The sequence below is a fragment of the Acipenser ruthenus genome, chromosome 35, assembly GCF_902713425.1.
Source record: "Acipenser ruthenus chromosome 35, fAciRut3.2 maternal haplotype, whole genome shotgun sequence".
NCBI lineage: Eukaryota > Metazoa > Chordata > Actinopteri > Acipenseriformes > Acipenseridae > Acipenser > Acipenser ruthenus.
Window position 1 is genome coordinate 2,707,691 of NC_081223.1, and position 16,040 is coordinate 2,723,730.

The 16,040-nt window shown below is 47.8% G+C and overlaps 1 protein-coding gene and 1 long non-coding RNA gene across 2 annotated transcripts; one reads left to right on the plus strand and one right to left on the minus strand.

Moving 5' to 3' along the window:
* Positions 1-1,816: 1,816 nt before the first annotated feature.
* On the plus strand, positions 1,817-10,062 carry LOC117395474 (translocon-associated protein subunit beta). The gene is made up of 6 exons (XM_033994394.3): positions 1,817-1,926; positions 3,691-3,848; positions 7,883-7,981; positions 8,377-8,485; positions 8,830-8,907; positions 9,360-10,062. Exons 2-6 carry the CDS (start codon positions 3,691-3,693, stop codon positions 9,468-9,470), a joined length of 555 nt encoding a protein of 184 aa, XP_033850285.1. The 5' UTR covers positions 1,817-1,926; the 3' UTR covers positions 9,471-10,062.
* A 1,674-nt stretch (positions 10,063-11,736) lies between these two features.
* Positions 11,737-15,332, minus strand: LOC131705203 (uncharacterized). Its single transcript, XR_009310228.1, has 3 exons — positions 15,115-15,332; positions 12,812-12,978; positions 11,737-11,873 (listed from the first exon to the last, which is right to left on the minus strand). It is a non-coding gene; the product is annotated as an uncharacterized LOC131705203 (long non-coding RNA).
* Positions 15,333-16,040: the final 708 nt, after the last annotated feature.

Here is a 16,040-nt window from a genome sequence, read left to right on the forward strand (position 1 = left end):
CTCAGGGCTGATCCTAAATACATGAATCAATGGGACAGTGTGAGGAGCTCAGGGCTGATCCTAAATACACGAATTAATGGGACAGTGTGAGGAGCTCAGGGCTGATCCTAAATACACTAATCAATGGGACAGTGTGAGGAGCTCAGGGCTGATCCTAAATACACAAATCAATGGGGCAGTGTGAGGAGCTCAGGGCTGATCCTAAATACACAAATCAATGGGGCAGTGTGAGGAGCTCAGGACTGATCCTAAATACACGAATCAATGGGGCAGTGTGAGGAGCTCAGGGCTGATCCTAAATACACAAATCAATGGGACAGTGTGAGGAGCTCAGGGCTGATCCTAAATACACAAATCAATGGGACAGTGTGAGGAGCTCAGGGCTGATCCTAAATACACGAATCAATGGGGCAGTGTGAGGAGCTCAGGGCTGATCCTAAATACACAAATCAATGGGACAGTGTGAGGAGCTCAGGGCTGATCCTAAATACACAAATCAAGGGGACAGTGTGAGGAGCTCAGGGCTGATCCTAAATACACGAATCAATGGGACAGTGTGAGGAGCTCAGGGCTGATCCTAAATACATGAATCAATGGGACAGTGTGAGGAGCTCAGGGCTGATCCTAAATACATGAATCAATGGGACAGTGTGAGGAGCTCAGGGCTGATCCTAAATACACGAATCAATGGGGCAGTGTGAGGAGCTCAGGGCTTATCCTAAATACACGAATCAATGGGGCAGTGTGAGGAGCTCAGGGCTGATCCTAAATACACAAATCAATGGGACAGTGTGAGGAGCTCAGGGCTGATCCTAAATGCACAAATCAATGGGGCAGTGTGAGGAGCTCAGGGCTGATCCTAAATGCACAAATCAATGGGGCAGTGTGAGGAGCTCAGGGCTGATCCTAAATACACGAATCAATGGGGCAGTGTGAGGAGCTCAGGGCTGATCCTAAATACACGAATCAATGGGGCAGTGTGAGGAGCTCAGGGCTTATCCTAAATACACGAATCAATGGGGCAGTGTGAGGAGCTCAGGGCTGATCCTAAATACACGAATCAATGGGGCAGTGTGAGGAGCTCAGGGCTGATCCTAAATACACGAATCAATGGGGCAGTGTGAGGAGCTCAGGGCTGATCCTAAATACACGACTCAATGGGGCAGTGTGAGGAGCTCAGGGCTGATCCTAAATACATAAATCAATGGGACAGTGTGAGGAGCTCAGGGCTGATCCTAAATACATGAATCAATGGGACAGTGTGAGGAGCTCAGGGCTGATCCTAAATACACAAATCAATGGGACAGTGTGAGGAGCTCAGGGCTGATCCTAAATACATGAATCAATGGGACAGTGTGAGGAGCTCAGGGCTGATCCTAAATACACAAATCAATGGGACAGTGTGAGGAGCTCAGGGCTGATCCTAAATACACGAATCAATGGGACAGTGTGAGGAGCTCAGGGCTGATCCTAAATACACGAATCAATGGGACAGTGTGAGGAGCTCAGGGCTGATCCTGAAATTCTATAGAGATCAGAGGTCGAGACTGACATGGCGTGATGTCACAGAGCATCCGCCATCTTAGTAAAGGAAGGACTTGCACATTATGAATACATCACGGGACAAAACTGATTTCAGACAGAAAAGAAATTCCTATAAAATTAAAAATGTACCTTTAAAAAAAGAACTGCGCGTTTCTTATCCCCAGGGTACCCTGACCAGGAACTCACAACCTCTCGACCCGGAGGGAAACCTATGATCTGATTACACGGAATGATATCAGCGGCAGTGTGTAAAACTACAATTCCCGTGATCCTTTTACAGTCGGAATCGGCGCCTGCGCAACCGATACGTCACTCTAAACAGCCTTTACTTATGCGTCTGCGCGGTGCAGCCATTTCTTACATTTCCTGAGAGAAAGCGAGGTGAGTACGTGTCGGCTGTGAGAGATACAGCGACTTCTCTCCGCGTTTGAAACGGTGTTTGTTAAAAGCAGTCCTCCGTTGTGTTGTTTAATGCGTGGCTGGCTCCAGACAGCACGGGTGTGGGTGTGAGGGCGGTATTGAAATGCACAGAATGGCGGAGTGCCTGCCAGTCGAGTGAAGCGTTGTGTGGACTGAACGGACACGTAAGCGTTCCGCGGGTGCGGAGTTACATTGCGAGTGACCCGCTCCCCGTGTTGGATAAACATGCAGCACTATTACCCATACGCTGACTTTGTTTCCTCGTATATGAGAGATGCAGTGTTAATATCACCGGGGAGTTACTTTGCAGCAGTGTGTGGGCCCGCACTGTAGTAATGTACACGTAAGCATTCCCTCAATTACACAGCGACTAGCGAGAACAACTGTGACGGGCACTGCAAGACTACGACTTGGGGGGAGTGTTTGTGGTTTGATGGCCGCTAATCGTTGAATTCAATCTATTATAAAGTTTGGTTGACTTCTGAAAGTAAGCTGTGTGATTTCTAACGCGCTGTGTGTTGCTGGTTTGGTGCAGCAGTCAGTTCGGTTCAGAGTCGCGAGCAGTGTGCGGTGTTGTAAGTGCCGGTATGACTTGCTAGAACAGAACCGGGTTATTTCGCAAACTTGAAAATGCATATACTGCGCACTCTGTGCATCATCCCAGTTCCAGAATGTAAACATTATGTTCTGTATGTGTACGTTACTATACTGGCCTTTTCCGTTTAGAGTTGTTTGCACAATACTCGCTCCCATCAGAAGTCAAGCTATACTGTCTTCAGTTTTTGAATATGTCTGTTAAGTGGTTTCACGTTATAAAAGTAAAGCACTGGCCAGGGAAGTGTTAGTTTACAAAGGGGAGAAGATTGTGTTCGTGTACCCATGAAGCGGTGACGTGTCCATACTGAGGCATGACGTGTGTTGGGACGCCGCATACATTCTGTGTGTCTGGCTGGGTCCATGCAGTCAGCTTCAGATATTACTAATTTAAAACAAAAATATAACATTGTTAGTTTTGTTTTTGTGTGTTTAGATTGTTTCAGTGATTCGTGCTTCAGCTGAAACTGAGATATCATTTCCGTACCCCGTTCTGTTTTGCAGCAATTCCGTGTAATACCGAGTGTGGGAACCACTTGATCGGTTAGCGTGCTAAATGTTTCTATTGTCCCTAAAGGTTTAATCATTTAATATGCGGGTCGAACAGAGGGCTGCTGCAGTATGCAGTGGGGAGGGAGATCTAATCTCAGATCTCAGGCTGTTCAAAGTGTCAGTTCCTGAAGTTTCTACAGGATGGTGGGGGTGGTGTATTCTGTTTTTCTAGCTCCATTGGAATAAAACTTCAGAAAGTCCTGAAACTTACTGTTTTGAGGTCAAACTACAAGTTGACTGTTTGTAATTTGATTAACTTGTTTGTTGGTTGAGCTCATTTGATTTTGTGTGTGTGTGTTTTTTTTTTTTTTTTAAATGTTATTGATGTGCCGCCTCCTTGACCAGGAATCCCTTGAAAACAGATTGTAATCTCAACAGGACCTTCCTGGTTATAAAACATTAGAAGTGTTTTCACATACACATGATCAAGTAACAGCACTCTCCGACTGAGGGCTTCTCAGTGGCTTTTTGGACTGGTTACAAATATTCCCAGATTGTGAAAGTTTCAGCCTGTTTTTATAAATGAAACTGACTCCCCTGGAGTATAATAATCCTGTTGTCATTCCCTCCTCCCTCCAGATGAGGTCGCTGTTTGTGTTGGCTGTGCTGGTGCTGTTGTCTGCAGCTCGTGGAGAGGAAGGGGCGCGTCTGCTGGCCTCCAAGTCTCTGCTGAACCGCTATGCTGTGGAGGGGAGGGACCTCACGCTGCAGTACAACATCTACAACGTGGGCTCCAGGTCAGTCTCGGAGCATGCTGAGCCTGGCCAGTACTGCCAGCCGGCTCTTCCACTCCTGCTCTTCGTTCCAGGTTGTTTGATTGAACCAATGAAACCTCCGTCCAGCCCCTGCAGTGCTTCATTATCTCATTGTACCCGTTACCCCTGAGGTGGAGTGACCGGCCCTCCAGGACCGTCGGTTATATTTTTTCACAAGCCACGCCTCCCAAAAAAATCCTCAATTGTATAATAAATATTTGTGAAACATACAAATGTACTATTTTTTCTAAATGATGTAGAAAGAGTATATAGGAGCTGCACAATTTTACAAGACTTCAAATCTGAAATCAGAATTGAAATTGCTTGTATAGTTGCAGGGCTATACAGGGTTTTGTAGTGCATGTATTTTACAAAAAAGGAGCCTCTAATGCAGGGGTGGGCAATTCCGGTCCTGGCTTTTGTTCCAACTGTGCTCTAAATTACTTAATTAGACCAATAATTGGTCCAATTAAGTAATTTAGGACAAAGTTGGAACAAAAGCCAGGAGAGACGCTGGCCCTCCAGGACCAGAATTGCCCACCCTTGCTCTAATGGATCGTTTCTGATTTGCTTCAAATTATTTCTCTGGGTTTAAGATTAAAAGGTTCAACATGCTTAATCCAGTCCTAGACTTGGTCTTTGCTCAGTTCTTCTGACCTGTCTGCTCCCCTCTCTCTCTCTCCTCACTCCCTGTATCTAACCTGTCTGCTCCCCTCTCCCTCCTCACTCCCTGTATCTAACCTGTCTGATCCCCTCTTTCTCTCTCCTCACTCCCTGTATCTAACCTGTCTGATCCCCTCTCTCCCTCCTCACTCCCTGTATCTAACCTGTCTGATCCCTTCTCTCTCTCTCCTCGCTCCCTGAATCTAACCTGTCTGATCCCCTCTCTCTCCCTCCTCACTCCCTGTATCTAACCTGTCTGCTCCCCTCTCTCTCTCCCTCCCTCCTCACTCCCTGTATCTAACCTGTCTGCTCCCCTCTCTCTCTCTCCCTCCCTCCTCACTCCCTGTATCTAACCTGTCTGATCCCCTCTCTCTCTCTCCTCACTCCCTGTATCTAACCTGTCTGATCCTCTCTCCCTCCTCACTCCCTGTATCTAACCTGTCTGATCCCCTCCCTCACTCCCTGTATCTAACCTGTCTGATCCCCTCTCTCTCCCTCCTCACTCCCTGTATCTAACCTGTCTGCTCCCCTCTCTCTCCCTCCTCACTCCCTGTATCTAACCTGTCTGATCCCCTCTCTCTCCCTCCCTGTATCTAACCTGTCTGATCCTCTCTCCCTCCTCACTCCTTGTATCTAACCTGTCTGCTCCCCTCTCTCTCCCTCCTCACTCCCTGTATCTAACCTGTCTGCTCCTCTCTCTCCCTCCTCACTCCCTGTATCTAACCTGTGCTCCTCTCTCTCTCCCTCCCTCCTCACTCCCTGTATCTAACCTGTCTGATCCCCTCTCTCCCTCCTCACTCCCTGTATCTAACCTGTCTGATCCTCTCTCCCTCCTCACTGCCTGTATCTAACCTGTCTGATCCTCTCTTCCTCCTCACTCCCTGTATCTAACCTGTCTGCTCCCCTCTCTCGCCCTCCTCACTCCCTGTATCTAACCTGTCTGATCCCCTCTCTCCCTCCTCACTCCCTGTATCTAACCTGTCTGCTCCCCTCTCTCTCCCTCACTGTATCTAACCTGTCTGATCCTCTCTCCCTCCTCACTCCCTGTATCTAACCTGTGCTCCTCTCTCTCTCCCTCCCTCCTCACTCCCTGTATCTAACCTGTCTGATCCTCTCTTCCTCCTCACTCCCTGTATCTAACCTGTCTGCTCCCCTCTCTCTCCCTCCTCACTCCCTGTATCTAACCTGTCTGATCCCCTCTCTCTCCCTCCTCACTCCCTGTATCTAACCTGTCTGCTCCCCTCTCTCTCCCTCACTGTATCTAACCTGTCTGATCCTCTCTCCCTCCTCACTCCCTGTATCTAACCTGTCTGATCCCCTCCCTCACTCCCTGTATCTAACCTGTCTGATCCCCTCTCTCTCCCTCCTCACTCCCTGTATCTAACCTGTCTGCTCCCCTCTCTCTCCCTCCTCACTCCCTGTATCTAACCTGTCTGATCCCCTCTCTCTCCCTCCCTGTATCTAACCTGTCTGATCCTCTCTCCCTCCTCACTCCTTGTATCTAACCTGTCTGCTCCCCTCTCTCTCCCTCCTCACTCCCTGTATCTAACCTGTCTGCTCCTCTCTCTCCCTCCTCACTCCCTGTATCTAACCTGTGCTCCTCTCTCTCTCCCTCCCTCCTCACTCCCTGTATCTAACCTGTCTGATCCCCTCTCTCCCTCCTCACTCCCTGTATCTAACCTGTCTGATCCTCTCTCCCTCCTCACTGCCTGTATCTAACCTGTCTGATCCTCTCTTCCTCCTCACTCCCTGTATCTAACCTGTCTGCTCCCCTCTCTCGCCCTCCTCACTCCCTGTATCTAACCTGTCTGATCCCCTCTCTCCCTCCTCACTCCCTGTATCTAACCTGTCTGCTCCCCTCTCTCTCCCTCACTGTATCTAACCTGTCTGATCCTCTCTCCCTCCTCACTCCCTGTATCTAACCTGTGCTCCTCTCTCTCTCCCTCCCTCCTCACTGCCTGTATCTAACCTGTCTGATCCTCTCTTCCTCCTCACTCCCTGTATCTAACCTGTCTGCTCCCCTCTCTCTCCCTCCTCACTCCCTGTATCTAACCTGTCTGATCCCCTCTCTCCCTCCTCACTCCCTGTATCTAACCTGTCTGCTCCCCTCTCTCTCCCTCACTGTATCTAACCTGTCTGATCCTCTCTCCCTCCTCACTCCCTGTATCTAACCTGTCTGATCCCCTCCCTCACTCCCTGTATCTAACCTGTCTGATCCCCTCTCTCTCCCTCCTCACTCCCTGTATCTAACCTGTCTGCTCCCCTCTCTCTCCCTCCTCACTCCCTGTATCTAACCTGTCTGATCCCCTCTCTCTCCCTCCCTGTATCTAACCTGTCTGATCCTCTCTCCCTCCTCACTCCTTGTATCTAACCTGTCTGCTCCCCTCTCTCTCCCTCCTCACTCCCTGTATCTAACCTGTCTGATCCCCTCCCTCACTCCCTGTATCTAACCTGTCTGCTCCTCTCTCTCCCTCCTCACTCCCTGTATCTAACCTATCTGCTCCTCTCTCTCTCCCTCCCTCCTCACTCCCTGTATCTAACCTGTCTGATCCCCTCTCCCTCCTCACTGCCTGTATCTAACCTGTCTGATCCTCTCTCCCTCCTCACTCCCTGTATCTAACCTGTCTGCTCCTCTCTCTCCCTCCTCACTCCCTGTATCTAACCTATCTGCTCCTCTCTCTCTCCCTCCCTCCTCACTCCCTGTATCTAACCTGTCTGATCCTCTCTCCCTCCTCACTGCCTGTATCTAACCTGTCTGATCCTCTCTTCCTCCTCACTCCCTGTATCTAACCTGTCTGCTCCCCTCTCTCGCCCTCCTCACTCCCTGTATCTAACCTGTCTGATCCCCTCTCTCCCTCCTCACTCCCTGTATCTAACCTGTCTGCTCCCCTCTCTCTCCCTCACTGTATCTAACCTGTCTGATCCTCTCTCCCTCCTCACTCCCTGTATCTAACCTGTGCTCCTCTCTCTCTCCCTCCCTCCTCACTCCCTGTATCTAACCTGTCTGATCCCCTCTCTCTCTCCTCACTCCCTGTATCTAACCTGTCTGATCCCCTCTCTCCCTCCTCACTCCCTGTATCTAACCTGTCTGATCCCCTCTCTCCCTCCTCACTCCCTGTATCTAACCTGTCTGATCCCCTCTCTCCCTCCTCACTCCCTGTATCTAACCTGTCTGCTCCCCTCTCTCTCCCTCCCTGTATCTAACCTGTCTGATCCTCTCTCCCTCCTCACTGCCTGTATCTAACCTGTCTGATCCTCTTCCTCCTCACTCCCTGTATCTAACCTGTCTGCTCCTCTCTCGCCCTCCTCACTCCCTGTATCTAACCTGTCTGCTCCCCTCTCTCCCTCCCTAGCGCTGGTCTGGAAGTCGAGCTGTCTGATGATTCCTTCCCCCCGGAAGATTTCGGGATTGTCTCCGGAATGCTGAATGTGAAATGGGACCGGATTGCTCCGTATCCTTTTATAACACCAAAAGAAATGAAGAATCTTTTTTTTTTTTTTTTTAATAACAAAATAAAATAGGAAGGTGGATATCATTCTAAATGTTCAGAAGATACGAAATATATACCCCAGTAGAAAACACCAGCTTGGTAATACTGTGAATTAGACCAGCACTGTGATGAGGAGTCCGAATGCAGTGCACTGCATACTGAAGGCTGGTGTAGAAGCTAAACTTCAGTATCTAAACAAGCTTGTATCGCTAGTTTTAGGAGACGTGTGGAAAACATTTCTAGCTTTCTCTGTGTTTAGTTACTTGTTTATTCCTAAGGATCATTACTGTTTCATTTGCTGAGTTTGCTGTAAAAACAGCAGAGTGTCGTGTTTTCTTCCTGAACCCCTTCCCCAGAGCCAGCAACGTGTCCCACACTGTGGTGCTGAGGCCGCTGAAGGCAGGCTACTTCAACTTCACCTCGGCCACCATCACATACCTGGCGCAGGAGGGAGGCCAGGTCGTGGTGAGGACCAGCTTATTCCTGAACGGGAACCAAGTCTTACAATGCTCGTGTAGCTCTTCTCATTGGTGCTAGCAATGCTCTCACTGACCTGCTTTAAGAGTGCTCACCAAGGCTTTATAATACATTGTCTCAAAACTAGCAACATTATTACAGGAGTGCTAGCCAAAGGCATTCTGTTTGCAGGGAATATTCTTATTTTGTTTGTTTTTTTATTTTCTTCATGTCCCATGATATTCACATGTAAAGAATTTCTCTGCTGTAGCAGCCGTGTGTGTGTGTGTGTGAATCTATCGCACGTGGTGCTGTGAGGTGTCCTGTGTTCATCTCGCTATCTCCCTCTGCAGGTGGGGTACACCAGCGCCCCGGGACAGGGTGGGATCCTGGCTCAGAGGGAGTTTGACAGGAGATTCTCTCCTCATTATGTAAGTAATTCAGCCAGCCTGAATTCATTACTGGCCCCCTGAAAATACCATCTGCGTGTAACACAGAATGGACTTCAATTGTCCATCCTTATCACCCAACAGGCAAAGAGCTTCTACTGTTTGTCATGTTAAGTGACAAGACAGGGATGGAAGTTGCACTCCTGTTGCATAGCAGTTTCCCCCATTCCAGGTTTTACCACGAGCTTGATTAGCTACATTGTTTAAGTAACAAGCTCAGGTGTGTCTGATTTAAACTCTTAGTAAAACCAGGAATGGATCAAAGTGCTGTGCAATGGGAGTCTTCTTTCCATCCCTGTGAGGGTGTAGTGGAGGCACAGTCCAGCCGGTTCCTGTCGGTGGGTTTGTTTCTTGCCCGTGGTGTGCATGTAAAGCCACGTGGATTGTACGCGGAGCAAAGTTTTGTTAAACTCCTCCTGTCTGTTTATCTGTAGCTTGATTGGGCTGCCTTTGGAGTCATGACCCTGCCTTCCATCGGGATCCCCCTCCTTCTCTGGTACTCCAGCAAGAGGAAGTACGACACCCCCAAACCCAAGAAAAACTGAGCCCCCAGACCCCCTTCCCCTCCAAGCATCCAAACTAAACCTGCAACCCACAGCCCCTGAGCAGAAAATTACAAGCCAGAGACTCCGGGGCTGCAACATGAATTCTTCCAAGTGCAGGGATGGAGATGAGACTCCTATTGCACAGCAGTTTCACCCATTCCAGGTTTTACTACAAACTTAATTAGCCCCAGTGTTGGTAACAAGCTCATAGTAAAACCAATATGAAATCTAAACGCAGCCTGATTAGGATTCCCCTGGTATTTATCACTTCATTTCTGGTTAGGGCAGGGAGTGGATGGGGATGATGTAGTTTTTTGTCTGGTACCTTTTTCCCCACTCCCTGTAAAATGCACCATGATCTCGTGTGAGTGTCGATCGCTGTGTTTCAGAGCATTGCTTAGATCAGTGGTGCGCAGCCCCCGGAGATCCAGGCCAGTCACCGCCTGAGTTAGTGAGTCGACCCTCAGCAGCTGGGGTTGAGGGTCCATCCGCAGCACACGCGATGAAATGTTTTCTTAAAAATCCACTTCAAATCAGACATTAATTTCTTGTATCACTTAAGGGAGTCAAACCCGCTGTTAGTCTTTGCCAATCCTTTTCACTGAGTTCAGCAGTGTAGATGATCCCTGTATGACTGCCTCTAATGTGTTCCAGCTGCATACTGTGGCCTTGAGGAAACTGCTGAAATGTCTTGTAGTGATTCCCCCCCCCCCCGGCTCTCCTCTCAACCCCTATTCGCTCACATGAGCCCTTATTAAAGTTTCCCATCGTGAAAGCATAGCAAAGCCCAGGGAGGTTTTGTAAAGCATATTAAGATGTGGTAAATGCACAGTATAACGAATGCTAAATGACTGTGGTGAACTTTACTGAGGGAGTGATGCAGAACCCAGCTGGTTATGGATTGCTTATGTGCTTGTACGTGTCAAATGGGAGTTTTTATAATAAAACCAGATTTTACAAAAAAAAAAAAGTTAGTGTGTTTGTTTATTTAATTGATTAATTATTATAAACCGTGAAGCCCCTCGGCCAATCAAAATGTCAAATTGATAACGAGGGAATCCGCACGGTCGGGACACTGTCCTGTAGTTTGAGAGTCTTCTCGTTTCGCACTCAAACACTTGGCTTCGCTCTGCAGTCCTCTTGTGCAGCCAGTGAGCTCCTAAGAAGACTCTTATTGCACAGGAGACGGGTTCAGCTGGACCTTAGAGCTGCACAAACCAATTATTCAGACATGCTCTCCACAGGGGCGGTCGCTGGAGTCGACCGGGCTGATTTACCATGGAGAGGGGAAACCAGTGAAGAAAAAGCTGCTTGGGTTTGTGTGGATCACTGTTCTCCACAGTCTAAGAAAAGCAGCGCTCATCACAAGCCCAAGCAGCTGTTTCTTCACTCGTTTCACTCTCAATGGTAAATCAGCCCGATCGACTCCAGCACCCCTCCCCTGTGGAGAGCTTATTCAATTGGATTCGTGGTTTCGTGCAGCACAGCTGCAGTTTAGAACATTGCAATAGGAGGTTGTAACAATGGGTGGTGTAGCTTTTTGTAGCACAAAAATGTGCATGCATATACACTTCTGCTCTACCACTTAACTATAATCACGTATGGCTGGTTTGACAGACCCCGATTAGCCCCAGTCTTGTCAAATTAGATCAGTGCCACTCTGGGGCTGTGAAAGCAGTCGTAAATGAGTCGTTGCTGCAGCGTGGGACATTAAGCCAATCAAAGGTCTTTGTTTTTTTGCTCTTTCTCCTGCATTTTATTTGATTAACTTTATTCATGGCACAGATATCACAAAAGCACTTTCAAGAAACACATTAAAACAACATATTCAGAAACAACGCGTCATGTTTTTGTACAAGTATAAAGAGACATTTTTTAAATAAATAATTTATAAGGGAGATAGAAGCTATAAGTTATTGTAATAAGAGCCACCCGGGATGATTGCAAATGGTAAAGGAACAGTATCATCTATTACATCACACCTCACAATGCTGAACAACATGCTGAAAACTGAAGCTGTTAAAAGATGAGGGCATGAAGACTCCCTTTGCATAGCAGTGTGATCCATTCCTGGTTTTACTATGAGTTTAATAAGATACACCTGAGCTTGTTACCTAGACACTGGGGCTAATCAAGCTCATAGTAAAACCTGGACTGGGTGAAACTGCTGTGCAATAGAAGCCTTATTTCCATCCCCGGTGCTCACATAACAAAAATGTATGCAAAGTAGGAAAAAGTAGTTGTTTGAATCCCCCCCCCAGTATACCGCGGGCTGGGTCAGTACCTCCGGGGCAGGGGGGGTCGTGCAGGCAGCCTCTCTCCGATTTGCTCGTAAACGACCTCTTCGGGGTCCCAGGGCCTCCTCTCGGTGCAGGGGGGCGCACTCTGTCTTGGAGGGAGAGGCTGGGAGGGGAGCGAGAGAGTAACAGTAACACTTTAGAGATCTGTTACAGCGGGTAGTATATATGCAACATAATGTAAGTCACGTCACCATTGGAACCTGTTAGCAGCAGCTACACTTCCAGTGTCACTGAGAGGGTAGATGTGCACTCAGAGAGTCAGTGACAAAGCGTTCAAAATGTTTAAACTGCAACAGAATCTATAGAGACAGATTAAAGTACATTCACATCATGTTTGGTGTGATTTTTATTAAGATGTAATGATTTATAATACAGTGTTGGGTGGCTGCCTCTAATCAAGTTGAGGGTGTGCTTTCTCTTGCACTCTTTGTATGACAGACCCCCTGACACAGTAAAAAGTGCGCAAAAGCTACAGTCTCAACTTGGTTAGAGGCAGCCATCGGACACTTAGAAACATGCAGCGCAACTTTCCTATAACAGGGTACAGATCATAATCTTAATGGTAAAGCACCCGGGTGACCTTTTCAAACCTTTTGCAACAATTGCTTCAGATGGGTTGTCAAGCATGTCTTCTGTCTAAGTGCAGCTGGTACACCAGAGTGTAACCATTAGCCTGATGCGGGGGGGGGGGGGGGGTGTGCACGCTCAATTTAAAGAGAAGACATGAGCGCTAACGATGATCAAACATGTTACTTTTTACTGAAGTATTTCTTCCACACACTAGGGGGCAGCAGAGTGTTGCAGGGGGACAGGTTAATGGTTCCACTCCGGTGTACCGTCTGCACTTGAGAGGAGACGTGATTCTGAGAGCTCTGTGAGGCCACGGCGGTGCTTTTCACTTTCAACATGTGATTGAAACACAAAGATATCTACAGCACAATTCCAAACAACTATAAGAACAGTTATTCTGATGAAGAATCTTTAAACAGGTAAGAAACTCAATATCAGGTAAATGGTATAAAGCCTCCCTTTAATATTCACCTGCGGGGTGAAGCCCGAGCTGGAGGGGCTCCCCACACAGAGGGGGGGTCTCCCAGTCTGAGAGAAGGCGGGGATACTGGGAATGGGAAGCGGGGGGGTAACAGAGTGCGATCCCCCAGTCCTGGCTCTGCTTACCTGCAGGTCCACTTCAGAATACAGAGACTGATCTGGAGAAAAGAATTAAGCCATCACAGACAGAAACCATGTGACACAGAGACAGGGTTAGTGCACAAGGAGGCAGACAGACAGGCAGGCAGGCGGACAGGGTTAGTGCACAAGGAGGCGGACAGACAGGCAGGCAGACAGGGTTAGTGCACAAGGAGGCAGACAGACAGGCAGGCGGACAGGGTTAGTGCACAAGGAGGCAGACAGACAGGCAGGCGGACAGGGTTAGTGCACAAGGAGGCAGACAGACAGGCAGGCGGACAGGGTTAGTGCACAAGGAGGCAGACAGACAGGGTTAGTGCACATCTGTCTAATGAATGGGTGTGCATGATGGGTTAGGGTTAGGGTTAGGAACTATTTTGTTCGGTGCAGTTGCTTTAAGTGTGCTTCCTCAATATGAACGATCATTCACCCTGACACTCAGTTCCTAAATTATTTTATTAGAGACCACATCAAGTGGGCTTCTATAAGAGCTTCCAATAGTAAAAGCGTACAAAGCATAGTGAAGCACAGTGGAAGCATAGTGAAGCACAGTGGAAGCATAGTGAAGCACAGTGAAAGCATAGTGAAGCATGGTAAAGCATTGTAAAGCACAGTGAAAGCATAGTGAAGCATGGTAAAGCATTGTAAAGCACAGTGAAAGCATAGAGAAGCATGGTAAAGCATTGTAAAGCACAGTGAAAGCATAGAGAAGCACAGTGAAAGCATAGTGAAGCACAGTGGAAGCATAGTGAAGCATGGTAAAGCATTGTAAAGCACAGTGAAAGCATAGTGAAGCATGGTAAAGCACAGTGAAAGCATAGAGAAGCATGGTAAAGCACAGTGAAAGCATAGAGAAGCATGGTAAAGCATTGTAAAGCATAGTGAAAGCATAGAGAAGCATGGTAAAGCATTGTAAAGCACAGTGAAAGCATAGAGAAGCATGGTAAAGCATTGTAAAGCATAGTGAAAGCATAGAGAAGCATGGTAAAGCATTGTAAAGCACAGTGAAAGCATAGAGAAGCATGGTAAAGCATTGTAAAGCATAGTGAAAGCATAGAGAAGCATGGTAAAGCATTGTAAAGCACAGTGAAAGCATAGAGTAGCATGGCAAAGCATTGTAAAGCAAAGTGAAAGCATATTATTATTATTATTTATTTCTTAGCAGACGCCCTTATCCAGGGCGACTTACAATTGTTACAAGATATCACATTATTTTGGCGGCTCCCGAGTGGCGCATCCAGTAAAGGCGCTCCACGTGGAGTGCAGGATGTGCCCTATAGTCTGGACGTTGCGATTTTGAGTCCAGGCTATTCCTTTGCCGACCGTGGACGGGAGCTCCCAGGAGGCAGCGCTCAATTGGCCGAGTGTCGTCGGGGGGAGGGAGGGCTAGGTCGGTCAGGGTGTCCTCAGCTCACTACGCACCAGCGACCCCTGTAGTCTGGCCGGGCGCCTGCGGGCTTGCCTGTAAGCTGCCCAAGAGCTGCGTTGTCCTCCGACGCTGTAGCTCTTGGGTGTCTGCATGGTGAGTCCGCAGTGTGAAAAAAAGTGGTCGGCTGACGGGACACGCTTCGGAGGACAGTGTGTGTTCGTCTTCGCCCTCCCGAGTCAGTGTGGGGGTGGTAGCGGTGAGCTGAGCTTCAAATAATAATTGGCAATTCCAAATTGGGAGAAAATAATGAAAAAAATAAATAAATAATTGGCAACAACTAAATTTATAAAAAAAAAATAAAAAAAAAAACAATTACATTATTTTTTACACATTATTTTTACATACAATTACCCATTTATACAGTTGGGTTTTTACTGGAGCAATCTAGGTAAAGTACCTTGCTCAAGGGTACAGCAGCAGTGTCCCCCACCTGGGATTGAACCCACGACACTCAAGAGTCCAGAGCCCTAACCACTACTCCACACTGCTGCTGAAGCGTGATAAAGCATAGAGAAGCATGGTAAAGCTTAGTGAAAGCATAGAGAAGCATGGTAAAGCTTAGTGAAAGCATAGAGAAGCATGGTAAAGCTTAGTGAAAGCATAGAGAAGCATGGTAAAGCTTAGTGAAAGCATAGAGAAGCATGGTAAAGCTTAGTGAAAGCATAGAGAAGCATGGTAAAGCACAGAGAGGTCCAGTAAAGCCTATTACAAACATGGTAAACCATACCACTCCTGGCAGAGCCCTGATCAGGCTGCGGGACGTTTCTCCCCACTGCGTAGAAGGGGATGGGGAGGTCGGGTTGGGAGTACACTGAGCTGCACTGGGAGGACTGGGCAGCGAGGTGGCCTGTCTCTTCATAGGTGTGCGGAGCCAGCAGCTCGGAGTATTTGTCTTCGGGGGTGTCTGTGGGCCCTGCGGGGGCCGCAGCAGGCTGTCTCTGCTTGTTGACCCGCGCGTAGGGGGGGTCCGAGCGAGCCGCGTGACCGGGGTGCAGTCCCTGGGGCTCCCCAGCAGGTGGCGTGTGTGTTTGGTCGGGGAGGAGGAGCAGAGGGGTGGGGAGAGGAGGGATGAAGTCTGGTATCTGGGGAGATGAGAAACAAAACTGGTCTATATGAGTCAATAGAGTCACTTCACAACACTGGTCTATATGAATCAATGTGAATCAATGGAGTAAAATAAATAGATGTTTTTTTCCATTGTTTTCTTTATATGTTTTTTTCATGTTAAAACGGTTCCAGATTTACATGAATTTTTGTAGTGCTTTTATTAAAGTAAGAAAAACATTTAAACTGATATTTTCTTGCAAGTCTTTTTTCTCTTCTTTTTCTTTATTTTGAATGCATTTCTGTTGCAATTTCTTGCAATAATAGCATTTGTGTAATGCAAGGTGAAGCTTATAGGAAACCAATGCAAGGAACCAAAACCAAGTGCCTTCATCAGTGTACATGTGTGCCTTATAATCCAGTGCAATCATTAACCTGCAGCACAGTCCAGTGCAATCATTAATCTGCAGCACAGTCCAGTGCAATCATTAACCTGCAGCACAGTGCAGTGCAATCATTATCCTGCAGCACAGTGCAGTGCAATCATTAACCTGCAGCACAGTCCAGTGCAATCATTAACCTGCAGCACAGTCCAGTGCAATCATTAAC